At 52.2% G+C, this 19,615-nt stretch overlaps 2 protein-coding genes across 5 annotated transcripts in view; one reads left to right on the forward strand and one right to left on the reverse strand.

The window, feature by feature from the left end:
• The window catches only part of PTPRA (protein tyrosine phosphatase receptor type A), a 119,406-nt gene extending 110,536 nt beyond the window's left edge, over positions 1 to 8,870 (reverse strand). Inside the window, exon 1 of one of the 3 annotated variants that reach the window (XM_041715615.2) lies at positions 8,635 to 8,870. The gene's annotated coding sequence lies outside the window, so the exon portion shown is untranslated. The remainder of the gene's footprint in view (positions 1 to 8,634) is intronic. The other 2 variants (XM_041715614.2, XM_072927889.1) reach the window with 2 other exon arrangements.
• A 2,525-nt stretch (positions 8,871 to 11,395) lies between these two features.
• Positions 11,396 to 18,647, forward strand: MAVS (mitochondrial antiviral signaling protein). 2 transcript variants are annotated; one of them, XM_030270481.4, is made up of 7 exons: positions 11,396 to 11,881; positions 12,454 to 12,583; positions 12,694 to 12,874; positions 13,218 to 13,435; positions 13,827 to 14,400; positions 15,433 to 15,587; positions 16,048 to 18,647. In XM_030270481.4, exons 2-7 carry the CDS (start codon positions 12,467 to 12,469, stop codon positions 16,684 to 16,686), a joined length of 1,884 nt encoding a protein of 627 aa, XP_030126341.4. In that variant the 5' UTR covers positions 11,396 to 11,881; positions 12,454 to 12,466; the 3' UTR covers positions 16,687 to 18,647. The 2 variants fall into 2 exon arrangements, with proteins under 2 accessions (XP_030126341.4, XP_002188030.5); XM_002187994.6 differs by having other exon boundaries at positions 11,875 to 12,290.
• The last annotated feature ends 968 nt before the right edge of the window (positions 18,648 to 19,615 follow it).

Raw genomic sequence — 19,615 nt, forward strand, 5'->3', positions numbered from 1 at the left:
TTCAAGTTTCTACAAGAAGAGGGCAACATATGGGAAGTTACGTAAACTCGGACAACCCCCACAGAACATCCTGGGGGGAAAAAAAAAGGCAAATACCTCTGCACAGGCACAGAAATTGCTCTAAAACATTTTAAGGAGAGTGAGGAGTAAATCCTTCATGATGTCATGGATAAAACCTGGACACAAGAAGCAGTATCAGATACTCAGGTGCCTCCACAGCCTCTCCTGGATGGATCAGGAGATGGAACATGCACCTGCAGCACTGGTTTTGCACATGGATCACCAAAAGTTCCCCTGCAGCCCTGGCTGAAGGACATGAGATCCCACAAGGATCCTCACAACAGCCATCAAGAGGGATGAAGACACTTGGAGACCCTCCAAACCATCCTAAAAACTGATGGATCCAAGGTGGAAAACGCTCAGGCAACCACCAGGTTTGTCATCCTTTAAAGCTGAGGAAGAGATGAGAGAGATGAGAAAACATGATTGTACCTTTTATTCACCTCTCAGGAGAGCAGAGATTCACCTTAGCCCTTCCAAAGCTGTTTTTCTCTCCCAGCTAGCCTTTTTCCTGTTTTATTATCCCTGTTTTCATTTGTTTGGATTTGGATTCTGGGAGGCCAGAGCTGAAGCACAGCCCCAGTTCAAGCCCAAACAGCTGGGCCACAGATTTCACCTCCAGGTACCTGCTGGAGTCAAAAAATAACTCCCACACAACCACTGAAGGCCAAGACAGGTATAGAAAGATGATAAATGATCTGGCTGAACACAACTCCCTGGCAGAAGGTTGGAGCCAGGTGGGGGTCAGGCTCTGCTCCCAGGGAACAAGAGACAGGACAGAAGGAAATGGCCTTAAATTGCACCAGGGGAGGTTTAGATTGGATATAAGGGAAAAATTCTTCATGGAAAGGGTTGCTAAGCACACTCCTAGATAAGATTAGAAAATAATTGAACTTCTCTAATCCCAGTCTCAGTATCTAAAGACAAGCTGCTGCCACCAAGTCATCCAAAGATGCCACCCAGCATTTCCACCCTGCCACCAGAATGAGGATGCAAATTCTACACAGCAACTGGGATTAAAAACATCTATTTGCCTGTAGCCAAATAGGTTTAAAGTGTCCTCAAGAGAAAATCTCGAGGATTATCCATGCTTTCCAATTTATTATTAATTTCTAGCTCATCTCCATTCATCTCTAATTCATCATTTAGGGGATGGCATTAGTGTCTGCTGTGGAAGGGGTATGAAACTGCAGCATTTGGACTAAAGTTGTACTTCTGAGCTTTTAAGAGTGGCCAGTTTGCAAGAGAGTGAAATCCAGAGGCTCTGAGACACACCATGTGTTCAACAACACTGGCAAACACATGTGAATATATTTATTTTCAGGCTTCTCAAACACATCCACACGAGCTTCGCTTCTGGAACACGAGTGAGATGATTATCTGCTGGTGTGATAAAAACATGATTCAAATTGTAAAGCAGCAGGAAAAGCTTTGCATGCTGGCCTGCCATACACTATCACCAGAAAAATTTATGGTACCTCTCGACCTGCAGGTCGAGAGCCAGGATATTCCTGTGCTGAACATGGTGCTGGAACGGGAGGCTGTGCTTTCCCAGAGCGCTGCTGGAATCTTTATAAACCACTAAAATGCTTTAAAAAAAAAACCCAAAAAAACCCACACACAAAAGCAATTCCTGTTCTTCATATTTCTCCTCTTACTCAGTGAGATTTACTTATTTGAGGGTTTCAGCCTTCTAGAAAGCTCTAACAGCATCAGGATTGGGAGATCTGTCCCTTTTTCCTCCTGGTTGGCTGAGCAGCCAGACCTGACTTCCTTCCTGGCTTTTTTTTTGCCACATATTTCCCTGCCCTGGTTGGTCATTTCTTCCTCCAGCCCTGTTGCTCCTGTCCCTGGCCCAGGGCTGGTCTGCAGTGGGTATAGCTGAGATTTTTGGGGATGCCTGGCTGGAAGCAAGCAGTACCTTGAGCAGGTTGCAATCACTGGGGCCAGGAACAGATTTCCTGGCTGCAGAAACCCTCTCTGACATGGACCATGACAGCATTTACTGACACAAACCAGCCCTGAGGTTGTGACTGAAGTGTTTGAAATCTCTGGAGGTTGAATTGCCACACTACCTCTACAAATCCAGGTGGAAAGCAAGGGATGGAGCTCAGCCAATGCCAGGGATTCCAGGAGGATCTGCTGCTTAATTGGCAAATTCCCCACTGTGGCCTGTTGGAATGAAGCCAGAGGAGCCACCAAGATGATCAGATGGATGGAGCAGCTCTGCTGTGAGGAAAGAGAGAGAACTGGGGTTGTTCAGCCTGGAGAAGAGAAAGCTTTGGGATGACCTAACTGGGGCTTTCCAGTACCTGAAGGGAGCCTACAGGAAAGATGAAGAAAGACTGGAGCAACAGGAGAAGGGGGAATGGCTTCACACTGAAAGAAAGTAGGTTTAGATTAGACATTAGGAAGAAATTCTTCCCTGTGAGGTGGGCAGGCCCTGGCACAGGGTGCCCAGAGAAGCTGTGGCTGCCCCTGGATCCCTGGAAGTGCCCAAGGCCAGGTTGGATGGGGTTGGAGCCACCTGGGATGGTGGGAGGTGTCCCTGCCCATGGCAGGGGTGTGGAATGAGATGATCTTTGAGGTCCCTTCCAACCAAACCATCCTGTGATTCTGTGGTTCCGTGACCAGTGAGGATGGCTGGGTGTCAGTTTTGGGAAGAACCTCTGTAAGTTCTCCTTTGGGCAGATCATCTCCAACTCCCTGGAGAAGAGCAGGTGAGCACAGACACCCTGCCCTCAGCAGTCACACCAGGAATTGCTGCTCTCCTCAGCCCTGCAGCAAGGGTACCATGATGGGGTGGAGCCCAAAGCCAGCTAAGCCCCTGGGGTTTAGATCATCAGAACAAGCAGAGGTGGTTGTGAAACATCAGGCGTGCTATGGGGAGGACAGTCATCCCAGGGGAGCTGGTTCAATCCCAGAGTAATCCAGTGCTGATTGATTCACTGCTCAAACCTGGATCCAGCTTTCCTGTCACCCATTACTTAATACACAAAACCTACAAGCTCCAACAGGCCTGTTTTTCAGACAGTATGCTGCTGCAGCACTTCCACAATGAGCCTACAACACACCTTGATTGATGAATTTTGGAGCGTCAAGAAGTGTCTTAAACCCCCAAGTTATGAATCCAGGACTTAAAACTCTCTGTCTAAGCAGCATCAATCAGCCAAGGTGTCTGGTGGTCAGATATCAAGCCACTGAAAGCCCATTTTCTGCCAGCTGGGATTTCCAAGCTGGACATCTCCCATTTCCACTGCCTCCAGGAAACAGCAAACACTGAACCTGCCAGAACCAAGAAAGGCAGCTTCCCACTGGAATTCATCTCATGCTTCCTGGGTGAACCAAGAAGGATGCCCTGCACCTCCCCTTCTTCAGACATGCAGGGATTTGGGGCAGGGAAGGGATTTGGCTGGTTTCCCTTCCCTCCACAAAGAAGGCAGAGCAGGGATGACTTCCTGGAAGGACCAGAAAATAGCTGTGAATCGAGTCAGACTGCGGGGCAGGATGAGGAAGTCCTCGTTATGGCAATAAAAAGGTCTCAAGTACTTGGCTGGGGCGCCAGGAATCCACCAGCAGGCCAGGCTGGCTCAGGAGCAGCTTTTCACATCAGCGCGGTGAGAACATTTCTGTTTATTTGTTCCTCAGCGTCAGCCAAGAAGGAAGGAGGTGCTGCTCCGTTCCCCCCCTCACCACACTTGTCCTCAGCTCCCTGCAGCAGCAGAAAGTTTAAAATTGGTGAAACCTCCACCTCCTGCTCCCTCCTACCACCCTGGAATGTTTGGTCTCACAGACAGGTTTTAATTTTGCTTCAGAGGAGGGATGGCATGGCACGACCTGACTCAGGCGGGGAAAGGCAGAGGTTATGCTCTTGTCTGCTCCTCTGAAGTCAGAGAACTCTTGTTTTCCATCCCAGGCCCAAATTAGTGCTAATTATCCCATGCAAAATGAAGTTGCTTCAACAGGAAGGAATTAGGACAACAAATTATTCTGGAATAAAGAGTCGCTGCTGCCTAAGCAAGCGATCTGTTTGTTTGCACAGAGAATAAAAGGAGCCTTCTCAAGGCCAGGTTGGACAGGGCTTGGAGCAACCTGGGCTAGTGAGAGGTGTCCTTGCCCATGGTAGGGGGTTGGAAGGAGATGAGCTTTAAGGTCCCTTCCAGCCCAAACCATCCCCTGATTCTCTAATTCTTCCACAGGTGTCTTGAAGGAAAAAAAGTAGTCCCAATTTTAAAAATATTTCCAACCTCCATGCCTGTTACAGTGGACACCAGGATTTTCTGCATGACCAAGATGCCAAAACCCAAGCCACGCTCAGGTGTTTTGACTGCCACCATCAAAACTGCAGCTGCCACAAAAACACAGAGGTACCACATAAGCAACCAGAGCACAGTGGGTTGGAAAGCTGTGGCTGATGCTTTCAGCCAGGAGAGCTCAGATTTGGGGCAGGGAGGGAAGGAGGGGCAGGCACAAACCTGGGAAGGGAAAGGGAAGGGAAACCAGCCAAGATCAGGCAAAAATTTCTTTCTAATATCCCTTCTAACCCACCCTCTGCCAGTGGGAAGCCATTCCCCTTGTCCAGTCCCTCCATCCTTTGTCCCAAGTCCTTCTCCAGCTCTCCTGGAGCCCCTCTTCAGACCATGGAAGAAGCTCTGAGCTCTCCCTGGAGCCTTTTCTTCTCCAGGTGAGCATCCCCAGCTCTCTCAGCCTGGCTCCAGCTAACAGAGCATCTTTATTGCTTCTTCTGGAGTTGCTCTAAGTCCTTGCTGTGCTGAGGACACCAGCCTTGGACACAGCACTCCCCACCATCACCTCCTCCCTGCACAAACCCTTCCCAGAGGGGCAGCCCCCACCTTGCTGTACTACAAAACACCTCATGCTGCAGAAAAAACCCACGTAAGGCAACGTGGAGCAGCTGTGGAAAGCAGCACCGCTCTCATGGGGAGTTCTAGGACCATGGTGGGAGCCTGGAAATGACATGAAAAACCTCCTAAAGGGGTTAGACAGACAAATGAATGAATGAGCTGCCTCTGTATTAGTGTGTGGGCAGATGTATGTGACTGTGACAATGTCCATGGATCCCAAGACATGTTTCCCACGAGCTCTGGCCACACACAGAATTTTCAAGTGCTGACAGGTACCACTGCTGACAGTCCAGCCACGTGAGCTGCATCAGAGAAAAAGGGTTTCCAGAGCATTTGGGAGTTTAATGAGAAGCGAGCACTCGTGATGCAAGCCACTCTGCCCACTTACAGAAACTGGAGACATCAGGAAGAACAGGATTGCACCAGCCTCCAGCGATATCCAGGACCAGCTGCTCCAGAGGAAGATGCAAGAAATCATCCTGGACAGCTCAGGAATCACTTGCTTATCACTAAATCTCTTCCTAAGCCCTTCAGACAGTGATTAAGCACAATGGTGCATACCCTTTATATTAAATATTAATCCTCCCTAATGTGACTGCTGATGTTCTGGTTATCCGATTCAGATAACCGCACACCCCGTTCCTTTTCCACCCCAAACCACGTAAATACAACAGCACAAAACCCAGGAGTGTTCTGTGATTCAGCCAGAGCCTCCTTGGGCTCTGAGCCTTGAAGGAAACCAGCTGGATCCCACTGAAACCAGGGTGGAAAGAGTTAAGAGCAGGAGATGAATCAGCCACTGCACTAAATGCGGACATTTCCTGACATTTCCTACCTCTCTGCTCAAGTGTCTCTTCCTGTCCGAAGGCTTTGGGGATGCTTAAGGACCTGGTCACCTCCAAATGACTTCCACCATGAGAGGAAAGCCCAGGGATTTGTTTTATTTCCAGAGGAAAATGGGATTTGTGAATGAGCCCAGAGAGCAGCCAGGCCAGGGGTGACCGACCTCCTGCCCGTGTCATACCAGGAGGGGAGGACCAGGCAGCAGCTGGTGCCACTCCTGACCCCATGGAAGCACTACAAGTGCTCTGCTCCACAGAAAATACCCCCCACATCATGCTCCCCAGTGTTTTGAGGCATCACACAGACCATGACAGTGACACTGACTCAGCCAAGCACAGCAGAGGTCACACAGCCTCTGGATTGGGATCCACCACCCTGCTGGAAACACAGAGACTTGGAGCAGAACAGATGTAGGCTGGCAGCAGGAGGAGACAGGGAGAAGGAGAATTCAAGCTGCTCCTCCACGGGGATGTTGATGTTGGACATGGACCAGTATCACGGAGCAGCACAGAGATGCAGTTATTAGTGAGGGATGTTTCAGGAAGGCAGGGCTGTGTCTCCTTAGTCTGGGAACAACACAGCAGCACCAGCACCCTGGAAATGGGAAATATCTATTCCAGCACCCCCTGCTTTCACAGAATCCCAGAGTTATTTAGGTTGGAAAAGACCTCCAAGACCATCACAAGTCCAAGCTGTGACAATCCCCAGGGACGATGCCTCCACCACCTTCAGCCAGCTGTAACCAACCAGTTGTTTCAACCAACTGCTTTAATAAAGATCAGGCAAAAACCGTGCAGCTTCCCACAGGCACTCCCCCATGAAGCTCTCCAACAGGGATGAAAAGAAACACATGGAATGGGAAGGTGGCAGTGCCCACTTTCTGCCCAGCACAAACACCGAGTCTCTGTCTCCCCAGCACCCCCAGGTCCTAGGGGAGCTGCTCCCCAAAAAGCATCCTGGCTCTTCACCCGGCCACAGAAGAAGCCATCAGAGATCTGGCAGTGCCATGACCATCCCTGTGATCCCATTCCTCCCCTCAGAGCTCCATATCAAGCCTGTTTCCCGATCTCTCTGGGAATAACAGCGTGAATTTGCATCTGATCTTGACAGAGACAGACAAATCCTCCCTGCAAACCTGGCTGCAGCCCCCACCCCTGAGCACATCCTTCCCCTCCCCTCCACTGGCTGCTGCAGCGACAGGAATTAAAATAAAGATGAAAAACTCCTGTTGGGGCCGCAGTTTTATTTCCTGTCGTTTCTAGAACTCCTTGTACAGGAGGAAGAAATCCTTAAATATTTCCAAGCATCCTGCATGCTCGCAGCAAGCTCCCCCCAGCCACGGGCAGGCAGAGAAAGGATGACTAATTTTTTTTTAGCATAAGACGCTGGGAGAGCGTCCTGTGAACAAGCTCAGTAAATTCCTGAGGCTCCCGGCAAGGACTCCACCACTCCTTGCGAAACTTCCCAGCTGGAACCGAAAAGGCAGAAACCATCCTTTCCTCTCCCTCGACAAACAGAGTTTGGGATTCCTCTCGCGACAGTATTTGGATTTTTAATGTCAGTCCATATTTAGCAGGAGAGGAAAAAAAGCCTCCCTTCCTTCCTGTCACATTTTCCACCCTCGATGACATCCAAGATCAGAAACAAGCAAGCGCTGGCTGAGGAGGGAGGATGCAGCTACCCGAGCGTGGGAGAGCTTGGAGAGGGGCAGCATGGACATTCCCGTTTGGGATTCCCGTTTGGGATGTGACACACCCTTTGCTGAGCAGAAAGAGCCAGGGAGAAGGGGACAGAGCTCTGAAGGAAGGACAGAACCCTCAGACCCCACAGCAGGGATGGTGTCCCTTCCAATGCTCCAGCCTGAAGCATCTCCTGGAGGGATAGCCCAGGGAGCAGCCAGGACACAAGCCCCCAAGCTGGAATATCGGTCCCAAAAGAAGCTTTTGGCCACTGGCATGGCCTGGATTTGCCAAGGGGGACGTGGTCTGACCGTGGGTCAGGAGCAGAAGCCCCAAGGTCCCGAGTGGAGGTGTCCAGGGAGCCCAACCATCCTGCAGCAGGGTGGTGGTGGGTGGTGGCAGGAGATGGTGGCCATGGTGGCCCTGCCCTGCAGATGTTTTCTGGGTCTTGGATGGGTGTCCTCAACTTGGACTTCTGTACCCAACCCCGTGGGTCACTGCAGACCCACAGGTGGAAGTTCACAGAATCATGGAATGGTTTGGGTGGGAAGGGACCTTAAAGCTCATCTTGTTCCATCCCCTGCCATGGGCAGGGACACCTTCACTAGCTCAGGTTGCTCAGAGCCCCATCCAACCTGGCATTAAATACTTCCAGGGATCCAGGGGCAGCCACAGCTTCTCCGAGCAACCTGTGCCAGGGCCTCACCACTCGCCTAGGGAAGAATTTCTTCTTAATATCTAATCTAACCATACTCTCTTTCAGTGTGCAGCTATTCCCTCTTATCCTGTCACCCCAGACTCTTGTAAAAAGTCTCTCTCCATTTTTCTTGCCCTTCAACTACTGAGGGGCCCCCATTAGGTGTCCCCGGATCCCTCTCTCCTCCAGGCTGGACAATCCCAATTCTCCCAGCCTTTCCTCGCAGGAGAGGTGCTGCATCCCTCCCATCAACTTGGCCTCCTCTGGACTCGCTCCAAGGCAGCAAATCCAAGAGCCCCAGCCCACGATCACTTATAGAAATCACCATTCTCCCCACCAAATACACCCACAAAAATACAGACGCCAACCCCCGAGTTAGCGTGGACAGGATGGGGGCAACCCAACTCCACGGACACGCGTGGGTCGCGCCCCGCGCCCCTTCCACCACCCGCACACCCCCGGGGCTCACCCGCGCCCCGTCCCCGCTCACCTGCGGCCGCCGCTGCCTCTCCGCCTCCCGCCCAAACGGCTCCGCTGCGAGGCCGCCTCGGCCGCCCGTCACCATGGACGGCGCCGCGGGGTGGGGGGGGTCGGGGGAAAAGGGGAGGGGGATGTGAGGGAAGGGGAAGGGGTGCGGGAAGCCCCCGCCGCCCCTCGGGGCTCTCCCGGCGCTCAGCGGCGCCGCCGCCGCCGCCCGCCCGCTGCCGCCGCCATCGTGCGGCTCCGGCCCGGGGGCGGGGCCGGGGCGGGGCCATGGGCGGGGCCAGGCGGGGCCCGCCGCGGGGCGGTGCTGCCCCCTGGTGGCGCGGAGGCGGCGCTGCGCCTCCATCACCCCCCCAAACCCTTCAGCGAACGATTCCGCTTCCCAAAATTCCGGAGTGGGACATTCATTAACTATTAACTGTTAATTAGTGTTATGTGTAGTAGATATCATTTGCGCCGTTTCTAATATGATATATGTGATATTGAATATTTGTTAGAGTATACATGTTTGTATTATGATTCCCCCCCCACCCTCACAGGCGCAGGTGAGACCGGGTGTAGATTGGAAACTGATTTACAAGTAAGAAGGTACAGCTCGCCAGGAGATGGGGCATGTCTGGGGAGATACAGAAACCCCAGATGGATATCATGGAAATCCTGAGGCAGATACATGTGAACACTAAATTTCATCAAAGGATTCAACAAACTCCAGACAGTGATTTGTCCTCCCTCATCACCAAAAAGGAAAATCTTATTAACATATGGACTCTGAATAAAAGAAAAGACTGACTGCTGAAATCTTGGCCTCAGGCGGAATTTTCCCTATAAAAACCGCTTGTGCCAAGATGGAGGTGTGTGGGCAGAGAGGAAAACCTCTGCTGAGGCTGACCTCTGTTGCACACCCAGCGCCGACCCCGGGCTCGGCTCTGTTCTTTCCTCGTGGCTGGCTAGATAAAATTTGATTGTAAAATAAATATTTTATTTTTCATATTAATTTGGCTGGACAAATTTTCATTTATAACAATTAGGGAATTAATGACAAAGGAAAAGCTTTGGTGGGATACTACAGAAATGCCGGAGAGGGACTCTCAGGAAGGAGGTGCGGAGACAGAACAAGGAGTAACGTGTACAAGTTGAAACAGAGGGAATTTATATTGGATATTATTATATCCAGTTATATTGCTGTGACCACGGCGAGAACAGGAACAGGTTGCCCAGAGAAGTTGTGGATGCCCCAACACTGAAAGTTTTTAAAGCCAGGTGGGATAAGGCCTTGAGCAAAGTGGTGAAATGCAGCTTGGGATGATTAAAGTCCCTTTAAGTCCCTTCCAAACCTTTAACATTCCGTGATTCTGTGATTATGATTGTATGATTCTGCGATTCTGTGAACACAAATTACTGGGTGCAACTGAGTGGCTTTTTTTTTTTTTTTTATGAGGTAAGTTTTATCATTATAATGATTTCTTAATTAGAAACAACCCAGAAATATGATCTTTTTTTATGATTTAGAATGAGACAAGCTGGCTTCAATTAAATATAATCACAGAATGGTTTGGGTGGGAAGGGACCTTAAAGACCATCTCATTCCACACACATGGGCAGGGACAACTTTCCACTATCCCAGGTTGCTCCAAGCCCCATCACCTGTGACCTCGGACACTTCCAGGGATGAGGCTTTTCTGGACAAACTGTGCCACTGCTCACATGAAGGACCATATTCCAGCTCCCAGAATCCCAGAAAACTGATGTTCAAAGGGATGTCTGGAGATCTCCCAGTCCAACCCCCTGTCAAGGCAGTGTCACCTGGAGCAGGTGACACAGGAATGTGTCCAGGTGGGTTTGGAATGTCTCCAGAGAGGGAGACTCCACACCCTGCCTGGGCAGCCGTTCCAGTGCCTCCAGGTAACAAGCAACAGGATGAAAAGAAAATTGTTTCATGCGAGGTTTAGATTGGATTGTAGGGAAAATTTCTTTTTGGAACAGGTTTTCAAGCACTGGAAAAAGCTGTCCAGGCCAGTGATGGTCAGCATCCCTGGAGAGATTTAGAAGTCATTTGGATGTGGCATTTGGGGATATGGGTTAATGGTGGCCTTGTCAGTGCTGGGGGAATGGTTGGAATGGAATGGAATGGAGTGGAATAGAATATAATAGAATAGAATATTTTGTTTGGAAGGAACTCACAACAATAATTTCATCCATCTGCATTTTAATTTTGTTTTGTCAGTGGAGCAGCTTTGGGGTGTGAAACTTCTCCTGTTCCCCTAGTTTTCAGACATCTTTGTATTATTCCTTGTCCGATCGCTGGGCATCACTGGAAAGAGTCTGGCACCATCCTGTGACCTTCTGCTTGGAGATATTTTTATGGATTGGTGAGATGGCCTCGGAGTCTCCTCTTCTCCAGGCTCAGCAGACCCTGCTGCCACAGTGTCCCCTGGCAGAGGGGGACACTGTCCCCAGGCTGGCCACGCTCCGGGATCTCCGCTCCCGCTGTCCCGAGGGACTGACTGGGAACCTGTCCATGCTCCCGGTTGTGAATTTGGGGTCCCAAATTGGGCAACTCCCTGCCAGGGGAGCCCTCCTGGAGCAGTTCTGTGTCAGGAAAAGCAGAAACTCAGGACTTTTTCAGTCTTCATCTTCTGTTTATTGTTACCTTACCAAAACTTCAGCACGCTGTCTGTGCCCAGACCTTGCATGCGTGAAAACAGCACAAAAGCGGCCAACAACCTCGTGCTGCGAGGCCTTTTTAAGTCTAATCAAAAATTAAGAAGAGACACCTAGATTATTTTCCTTTCTAACCCGATAACTGACCCCTAAAGACCCACAATACAGATTTTTTTCTACCTGATTACAAGATACCACCTAAATCCAAGAAGGAAGAGGAAGAAGAGAGAAGAGAAGAATTTGAGACAACACCCTATATCCTCCATCTTGAACCCATCCATAACATACTAAAAATCCTAACACCTAAATTCCTCACCCATGTGACACGCTAAATTAATCTCTACAATCTATTTCACACTTTTGTGGTTTCTAGTTTACCTTGAGGCATTGGAAGCTTTCTCCACGAACGAGGGTCACGGTCAGAGCTCGCTGAGGGTCAGAACCCCTCAGGGCAGACAAGGGGATATCCCCTGAGGTGATCCCACCCCCTGTCAATCACGGTGACTGACGTGCGCCACAGCCAATCAGCGGCGGCCGCGACGCGAGGGGGCGGGGCCGTGGCGGCGGCGGGCGCGCGGCGGCGGCGGGCGCAGGTGAGGGGCCGTGAGGGGCCGTGAGGGCGGCGGGGAGGGGACAGCGGGACAGCACCGACCCCCATGGCCACCACAGCCCCCGCTGCCACCCCCGGCCGCTCTGCCAGGGGGATCTGCCAGCGGAGAACTTCCCGGAGATCCCCCGGGGGTTGAAGGTCGCGCTGAGGGCGGCGCGGCCCTCATGGTGTGGGCGCTCCTGCGGGCCGCTGTTCCCTGTGGAAGGAGCTCTGTGCCTTCCCCTTTGGTTTTTACATTGCTTGTGCGGGATTACAGCCGTGGCTCCTGGCGCTTGTCTTGGCCGTGTCGCCTGTTTTTCCTTTTTTTCCTGTTTTTCCCAACCCGCCGGGCGAATCCAGACAAGCAGAGTGGGAATAAACACGGCGTGGGCGATGGTGGAAAAAGAAGCGAGGTGTGGAAGTGAAGCTGAGCGTTGAACTTAAAGCCGAGCGAACTTAGTGCGCGTGGTTTCCGACAGGATTTCTCCTGTCTCATCATGGCAGTGTTTGTGCCTGTGAGACAGTCCGAGGCTCACCAGCAGCCTCTGCTCACCCGAGCTCTCTGTCCCCCTGCAGGTGCTGAGCCAGGATGGGTTTGGCTGAGGACAAAGTGTACACCCACATTACGAGAAACCTCAAGAAATTCGGGACTATCCGAGTGGCGTCGCTGGCCGATTCCCTGACCTGCCTGGTCGATTCTGACAGAGTAATTTCCTATTTTCCTGAGCTCTGCCAGGCTCCTTCCCCCATGGCAGCATGGAGTTATCTTACCTCTAAGCCACACCCTCTCTTAGATACCGTGTGTGTTTTTCCTAGGATGAACTCCTCGCCCGGGAGGAGACACGGGGCAACCAGGCAGCCGTCTTTAGGTTCTATCAGCACCTGAGGTGCCGGAAGGGCTGGGTGCAGGATCTCATCCAGGCACTGCACCAGAATAACGCGGGGCACTTGGCTGATGAGCTGCAGGAAGTCTATGATACCTGGCAACCTCGACCTCGTATGTAGCCTCATCCTTCCTGGGTGTGCTCTGTGGGGTGCTGGAGTGGGGACATGAAGTTATCTCTGTCTCTGCCTTGGCTTCCCAGGAGGTGTGTGTAACTGTCCCAGGGATGTCCTTCACTGTGTGACATGTCTGAGGATGATGGGTCCGTGTTTGAAGATGCTTGGGTTGGTGGTAGGCTGGGGTTCTCACCTGAGGGAAGATGGAAAGATGAACAAAGGGGTGCTGTGGGCTTGGCTGATGTGGGGACAGAGCAGGGACACACACAGGGCTGCCTCAGCCCCACAATTATCCTCTGCTTCCTCAGTTTTTTCCACAATGATCTGCCTGTCTCTTCCAGGTTCCTCAGCTCCTGCTGCTGCCTCCTCCCTTCCCAGTGATGCCCATCCCACTGCCTTCTCCATCAATGCCCAGACACCACCCCGGGGGCCAAATCCCGCCCCTTTGGCTGGGCAGCCACGCCCAGACCTGACCACTGGTGACCATCCACCCGTCCTGCCCAGTGCTGCCACCACCACAAGCACAGAGCTGGAGGCCAGAATGCCGGTGCAGGAATCGGTGAGCAGGGCACACGTTGGATGGGGACACCAAGATCCCTTTTGGACCTTTTCATTGGGTTTGGGGAGCCTGTGGTAGGGCCAGGCTCCTTCAGGGCCACCCCGAGCAGCTGCTCGCTTCTGATCTCTGCTGCATCTGGTAATTTACTGCAGATATTTTGGCCCTGTAACTGCTCCCTCTCATGTCTCCCTCCATGGGGGCAGTGCAGGCTCTGCTTTGCCACCAATCCAGGCTTCTCTCCACAACCCCAGACGCTTGGGTGGGTCCCAAAGAGAGACCCCAGACCCCATTCATAACCAGCCTTGCAGGGGTCACTGCTCAGGCTTTGGAACACCCCTGTGGTCCCAAACCCCCTCATCCCAGTGGTTTAACACAACCCATTTCCTTCCAGCTCCCCAAAAAACTCCCAGAGCAAGAGAATCCCCGGCCGGTTCCACCTGGGAGCAAAGTCCACAGCGGAGTGAGCGGCGGGCACAGTGGAGAGGGGAATCTCTCGCACCCCTCCGGGACCGTGCCGGTGTCAGCGGGGACACCAGGGGTGGCCGTGCCACCGGCCGTGTCCCCAGAGCAGAGCCGGGACTGGCTGAGCCGCCGGCCGGTGTGTGTGGACAACGGGTTTTTTGGGAATGCCAACCACCTGCACCGCGGCACGCCGGGCCTGGCCGTGGGCAGGTCTGTTCCATCGAGGGATGCAGGTGCCACTCAGAGCCCTGGGCAGGCCAGGAATGAGCCCGAAGAGAGCTCGGATATCTTCACAGAGTCATCACCAAGGCTGGAGGGAGCCACTCGTGGTGTGGGGCAGCAGCCCCCAAACTCAGTGCCAAAAAAGCAGCCTGTGCCAAGCTCTGGGCATGGTGAACCCACGGGCAGCTTCGTGGATGTGCGCAGCCCCCTCCTCATTCAGAAGCAGTTTGATGTGGAGAAGAAGCGGGTTGGGATGCTGCAAGAGCAACCAGGGAGTGGAGGTGGGTTTCCCTCCTGGCAGAACCTGGCAGCCACTAGCGAGCAGGAGAGCTGCTGAGAACCCCTCACTGCAAGAAACTGGGATGGGAATGTAACTGGGAGGGCTCTAGAGCATAAGTCTGATGAGGAGCAGCTCTGAGAAGCTCTGAGAGCTCATTCTGGAGAAAAGGAGGTTCGGGGGAGACCTTCTTACTCTCTACAACTCCCTGACAGGAGGGTGGAGCAAGGTGAGGACTGGGCTCTGCTCCCAGGTAACAAGCAACAGGATGAAGGGAAAATTGTTTCATGGGAGGTTTAGATTGGATTGTAGGGAAAATTTCTTTTTGGAAGAGGTTGTCAAGCCCTGGAAAAAGCTGTCCAGGCCAGTGATGGTCAGCATCCCTGGAGAGATTCAGAAGCTATTTGGATGTGGCATTTGGGGATGTGGGTTAATGGTGGCCTTGGCAGTGCTGGGGAAATGGTTAGAATAGAATAGAATAGAAATTGAATAGAATATTTCATTTGGAAGGAACCCAGAACAATCATTTCATCCATCTGCATTTTAATTTTGTTTTGTCAGTGGAGCAGCTTTGGGGTGTTAAACTTCTCCCCTTCCCCTAGTTTTCAGAGATCTTTGTATCCTGAATGTGGGGGAGTTTTAGCATTTCCTACCTGTGAGCATCATAGAATCAGGATAAAGCCCTGACCTCCAGGGTCTCGGAGTGGGGAAAAAAGACATCCAGCCCTCCCAGCCCTTTCCCCTCTGCCATGTGGGGTCAGCACCTCCTGGCTGGGTGGACATGGAGTTTCAGGAGCCTTAAAATCCTCTGATTGCCTTGGTGCTCTCCAGCCCTGCAGCCCACCCTGCATGAGTTACGTGCAGCTGCAGGGAAAGCTCAGGTGCCACAGCAGAGCCAGAGTCAGGGCACTGGGTCCTGCTCCCTGTGCCACCCCCTCAGCTTGGGGACTGTCCTGTCACAACTTGCCTGAGGAAGAGCAAATCTCACCTTTAGGCCCCCTGGTTAACACAACATGCTTTATTTTCTCCCTGACAGGTGCTTTGATGGAAAAAACTACGCTGGGTGCTACCCCTGTGCCCAGAGACACTCTCCCATCCCGTGACACCTCGGTGAGGTCTCTTACACAAGAGAAGAAGCTGCCCATTGGGAATGCAGCCAGCAGCACCCCCTCTGTGCCAGTGAAGGAGAAAGTAGGTGACCTTTGCTCTTGCCACTTGGATTTCGTTCATGTTCTTGTGCACTCCCTGTGGTTAGGAGATTTTCTGTTGCAGTGTCTAACTGTGAGCTGGTGATGAGTTTATTCCAGGATTTTTTTTCCCCCACTGTGTTCATGTTACCATCCCCACACTGTATGGTGGAGCATGGGAGAAGAGAGCCAAACTCTGTTGGGCTTTGACTCCTTATTTCTCCACCTTACCTTGCCAGTCAGTTTTCTGGCTTCCAGGTGCTGTTTTCCACTGCTCTCCTCACTGCCTGGCTCCCTTTCCTTCCTGCGTGCCTCTCTCCTTCACCTCCCTGTTAGCTGTGACCCAGCCTTGTTAGTGCAGATGTGGGACTGTGTTGAAGTGGGTTTGTGTGGGACCTGTGTGCCCAAGACCAGGCCATTGGTTGCTTCCTTTGACACCCAGCCCCTCTCCTTGTCTCCTAAAGGTGCTCCCAGCCTCAGCAAACCCTGTCCTGGGCACAGCTGTGGTAGGCAGCTCCGAAGGCATGGCTGGGAGATCAGCTTCCCGGGGGAGCTCTGCCACGAGCATCTGGGCATCTCACAGTGATGAGGAGAGGGAAGAGGAGTTCAACAAGCCAGGCGTCCTCGTGTCCGTGCCTCGGGGCAGCCCGAGCTCTCAGGAGCCCAGCAACCCCTGTTCCACCCCCTCCAGTAGCCTTGGCCTCAGCAGTGACCCAATCCTGGTGAGCAGGGATAGCCTGAGCTCAGGAGCAGCGTTCCCCAGAGCCTCCTCAGTTCCTGCAGGCCCCAGAGAAGAGGAGGCAGCTGGAGCAAGCAGAGACTCCCGTCCTGCTCCGAGCTGGGGCAGCACCTCCCTGGGCACCCACGAGGTCCGTGTGGATCATCACCCCAGCGTCCAGCTTGGAGCCGGCAGCGACGGAGTCAGTCCCCTCGGAAGCTCCGTGAATTCCAGCTCTGGCAGTGGCTGTGACGCTGCCACCAGCTCACCTCAGGCCAGAGTCCCAAAGGGGGACAGCAGTGGCCTGTCCCTGCTCTACATCCTTCCAGCCGTCGGTGTCATTTCTGCCGTGGCGTTCGCGGTGTACGTCCGGCTGCGGAAATAGCGCGTGGGATGCCACCACTGCGATGCAGCCTGGGGGATTTCATTGGCAACAGGATTTTGTCCAACGCATTTGAAGCCTGAAGAGTAGCAAGGGGCAGTAGGGGTGTTGTTATATCTTTTTCTGGAAGGTTCTGCTGGAAGAGGCCTTGGTACATGATGCTGTTGGGTTGGGTCCATTCCCTCCAATTTCCCAACCATCTTCTTTGCTGTAGCCTTCTCTTTTCCTCCACTCCTGGAGGAGAAGATTCTGCTCCAAAATGATCCATTGAGTCAAAAAGGAAAGCACTCACTCTGATTCTTCATGTCTTTCTTGTTTGGTCCCAGGAGGCCTCAGGTAAACATATGCTGGTGATCCAAAGGGTGACCTCCAGGTCCCTTTGTGCAATGCAGCCAGAAGAGATTGTGCAGGTATCTGATAACAGCAGAGCTGATTTTCTTGGCTCTGCTCATCTTGGCTTGAAAATGTGCCCAAGGGTGGGTGCAGCAACCTCCACTGGACGTCTCATGTTCAGTTTGCCTTACTTGGTGTCTCTGGCTCTGCTGCCCCTTCTGGGATTGCTTCATGTAGTACTGACCCTGGGGATAAACATGAGGGTCAGGAAAGATCTGCATCGAGCCAGCATTACCAAGGATCAGCCTCATTTCACCCCCTCCAGGCAGGGAATGGGGTTTAGATTTAAGAGGAATGTTTCAGGTAGTGCCAACTTCAAGCAGATTTGGTCCCCAAGGTTGTTGGGTGTCTTTGATTTTTAGGCTGGATTTTTGGAGCTTGGTTGGAAGGGTGGATGGAGTTCTTGCCCCTCCTGATGCCTGTTGCTATGAGGTAGGGGTATAGGAACCTTCTGCCCAGGCTGGGACACAAACAGGATCAACTGTGCACTGCAGGGAGGTCGTACCAGAGTCTGAGATGCTCTGAGCTGTGGGGGAGATCTTGTAGCATCTTCCAGTGTCTGAAGGGCTTGGAACAAACTGCTCTTGGAGAAGGTGTCCCTGCCCAAGGCAGAGGGCTGGGATGACATGTTCATTAATGGCCCTTCCCACCTCAGCCATTCAGTGATTCTAAAATACAGTGAAGCAGTGAAGAAGCAGGAGCCTGGAGTAGTTACGTTGCTCCAGGTTGCTCCAAGCCCCTTTCAGCTTGGTTTTGAATTCTTCCAGGGATGGGGCAGCCACAGCTGCTCTGGACAACCTGTGTCAGTGTTTCACCACCCTCACAGGGAAGAATTTCTTCCTTGTATCCCATCACTCCTGGAGCTTGGCCTGTGATGGGAAAGGTCTCTCAGCCCTCAACGGCTGCTCCAGCCTCCCAATAGTTTCCTTCTGCCCAAAAATCCAAAAAGTGCCTCCATAAAACTAAGGACAGCCAATAGATGCAACAGGAGGTGTTGACTGTGCTGTGTCAGGGCTGCTTTCCAGAAGAGCTCGAGGTGTTCATTCCTTGCTCAGTGCCTGCTGCTGAAGGAGGAAGAGACAGTCCTTTCAACACAATCAGCCCCCTCTGCCAGGAGAGGGAGTGTGGGGGCTGTTCTTCCATTAAAAACAAAACAGTTAGCACTCCCTAACAGGAGGGACAGGAAGGGACTCACCTTCTCCACACTTTCTGTAATTCAGGGCAGATCCATGAGATCCCAAACCAGCTGCATCCATACCAAGGTCCTCTTCTCTGATGCTTTACTTGCCTGTGAAATTCTTCCCATGTTTTTCCATATATTTAAGCAACAGCTTGTATGCTTTGCTTTTTCATGTCCTCTTGTGAAACAGCTGGTTTGTCACCACCTCAGAGTGGGGAAAGCACATGTTCAGATTGCTGCTGTGAAGTGCCAGGATTTTCACAGTTGTTATGTAGCACTTTAAAGCCTCATTGGCAGGAGATGGTACAGGAGGGAGCTGTGTCCCAGCACATTTTTTACTAACAGGCTAAAAAGCCTTTTACTAACTATAATAAATTGGTTTGATGCTTCACTCTGGACTTGTTGTGATTTGTGGGACAGAGAGTGTGAGGTTGACAATGCTGTGGCTGGAGGCAATGCTCTGAAGGGCTCTGTTAGAAGTGACACTGTGAAGCCATCGGTGCCAGGAAGAGGTGATGGTTCAGGGACACCTTCCAGATCTCATTTTGGAGCATTCATGGTCTCACCATGGCAGGTCTTCCTGTTGCTGGTAGGATACCCAGGATGAAAACAGGGAAGGTGGTTCCCAAGGCAGCAAACAGCTGAGCTGCACAAGTCAGGATGTTGTCACCAAAGAGGAACTGGACTGTTGCAGTATGTGTCACAGTTGAGACAGTGTAACAGCATGTCACTACAATTTCAGAAGGCTTTAAGCATTTAGCCATCCAGAGTAACACCACGGCACTTCAGAAGGCTGCAAACATCTGCCCTTCTTGTTCTTTAGCCCAACCTTTTATACCCCTCATGTCGCTGCGTTGCACCTGTGGGCCCTCTGTTCCCTTTGGTGGTTGGTCAGTACAGCTCAGCACTCTGTGGCTCATTGTTTCAATGCTGTTCACCTGCTTCTCACAGCTGTACCCACTGCTGGATGAGGCTTGGCCACAGCCCCACTCCTAATCACCACAAACTGTGTGCCTACACCTGACTACTTCTGGGAAGAGAAATGCACCAAGCATCTCCAAAGCGTTGCAAACTTGAAGGGTGAAACAGAGCCACAAGGAGCTGTGGCTGGAAGAGAAGGGACTGGATGTAGCCAGGTGGACACAGTGCACAGATGTGTGCTGAGCTTGGTACCCACCCAGGCCAGGATGGTGCTTTATTAATTATCCAGCTTTTCTGGTGGAATTCTGTCCTGGGATCCTGCCTTTTCCATGCTGGGCTGCCTTAGCCACTCTGGGTTCAGCTCTGGAGGTGGCAGCTCCCCAGGTTCCTCTTTTTGTGCCCTGAACAGTTCTGACCTGCAGAACGGAGGCACCAACA

Source organism: Taeniopygia guttata, chromosome 4 (genome assembly GCF_048771995.1).
Source record: "Taeniopygia guttata chromosome 4, bTaeGut7.mat, whole genome shotgun sequence".
In the NCBI taxonomy this organism is placed as follows: domain Eukaryota; kingdom Metazoa; phylum Chordata; class Aves; order Passeriformes; family Estrildidae; genus Taeniopygia; species Taeniopygia guttata.

Bases quoted from the DNA above. Each gene is read 5' to 3' on its own strand.
- MAVS (XM_030270481.4), top strand. From the start codon at position 12,467: ATGGGTTTGGCTGAGGACAAAGTGTACACCCACATTACGAGAAACCTC. The intron at 12,875-13,217 runs GTATGTAGCCTC...TGTCTCTTCCAG, and splicing joins TACCTGGCAACCTCGACCTC to GTTCCTCAGCTCCTGCTGCT. The intron at 13,436-13,826 runs GTGAGCAGGGCA...ATTTCCTTCCAG, and splicing joins GAATGCCGGTGCAGGAATCG to CTCCCCAAAAAACTCCCAGA.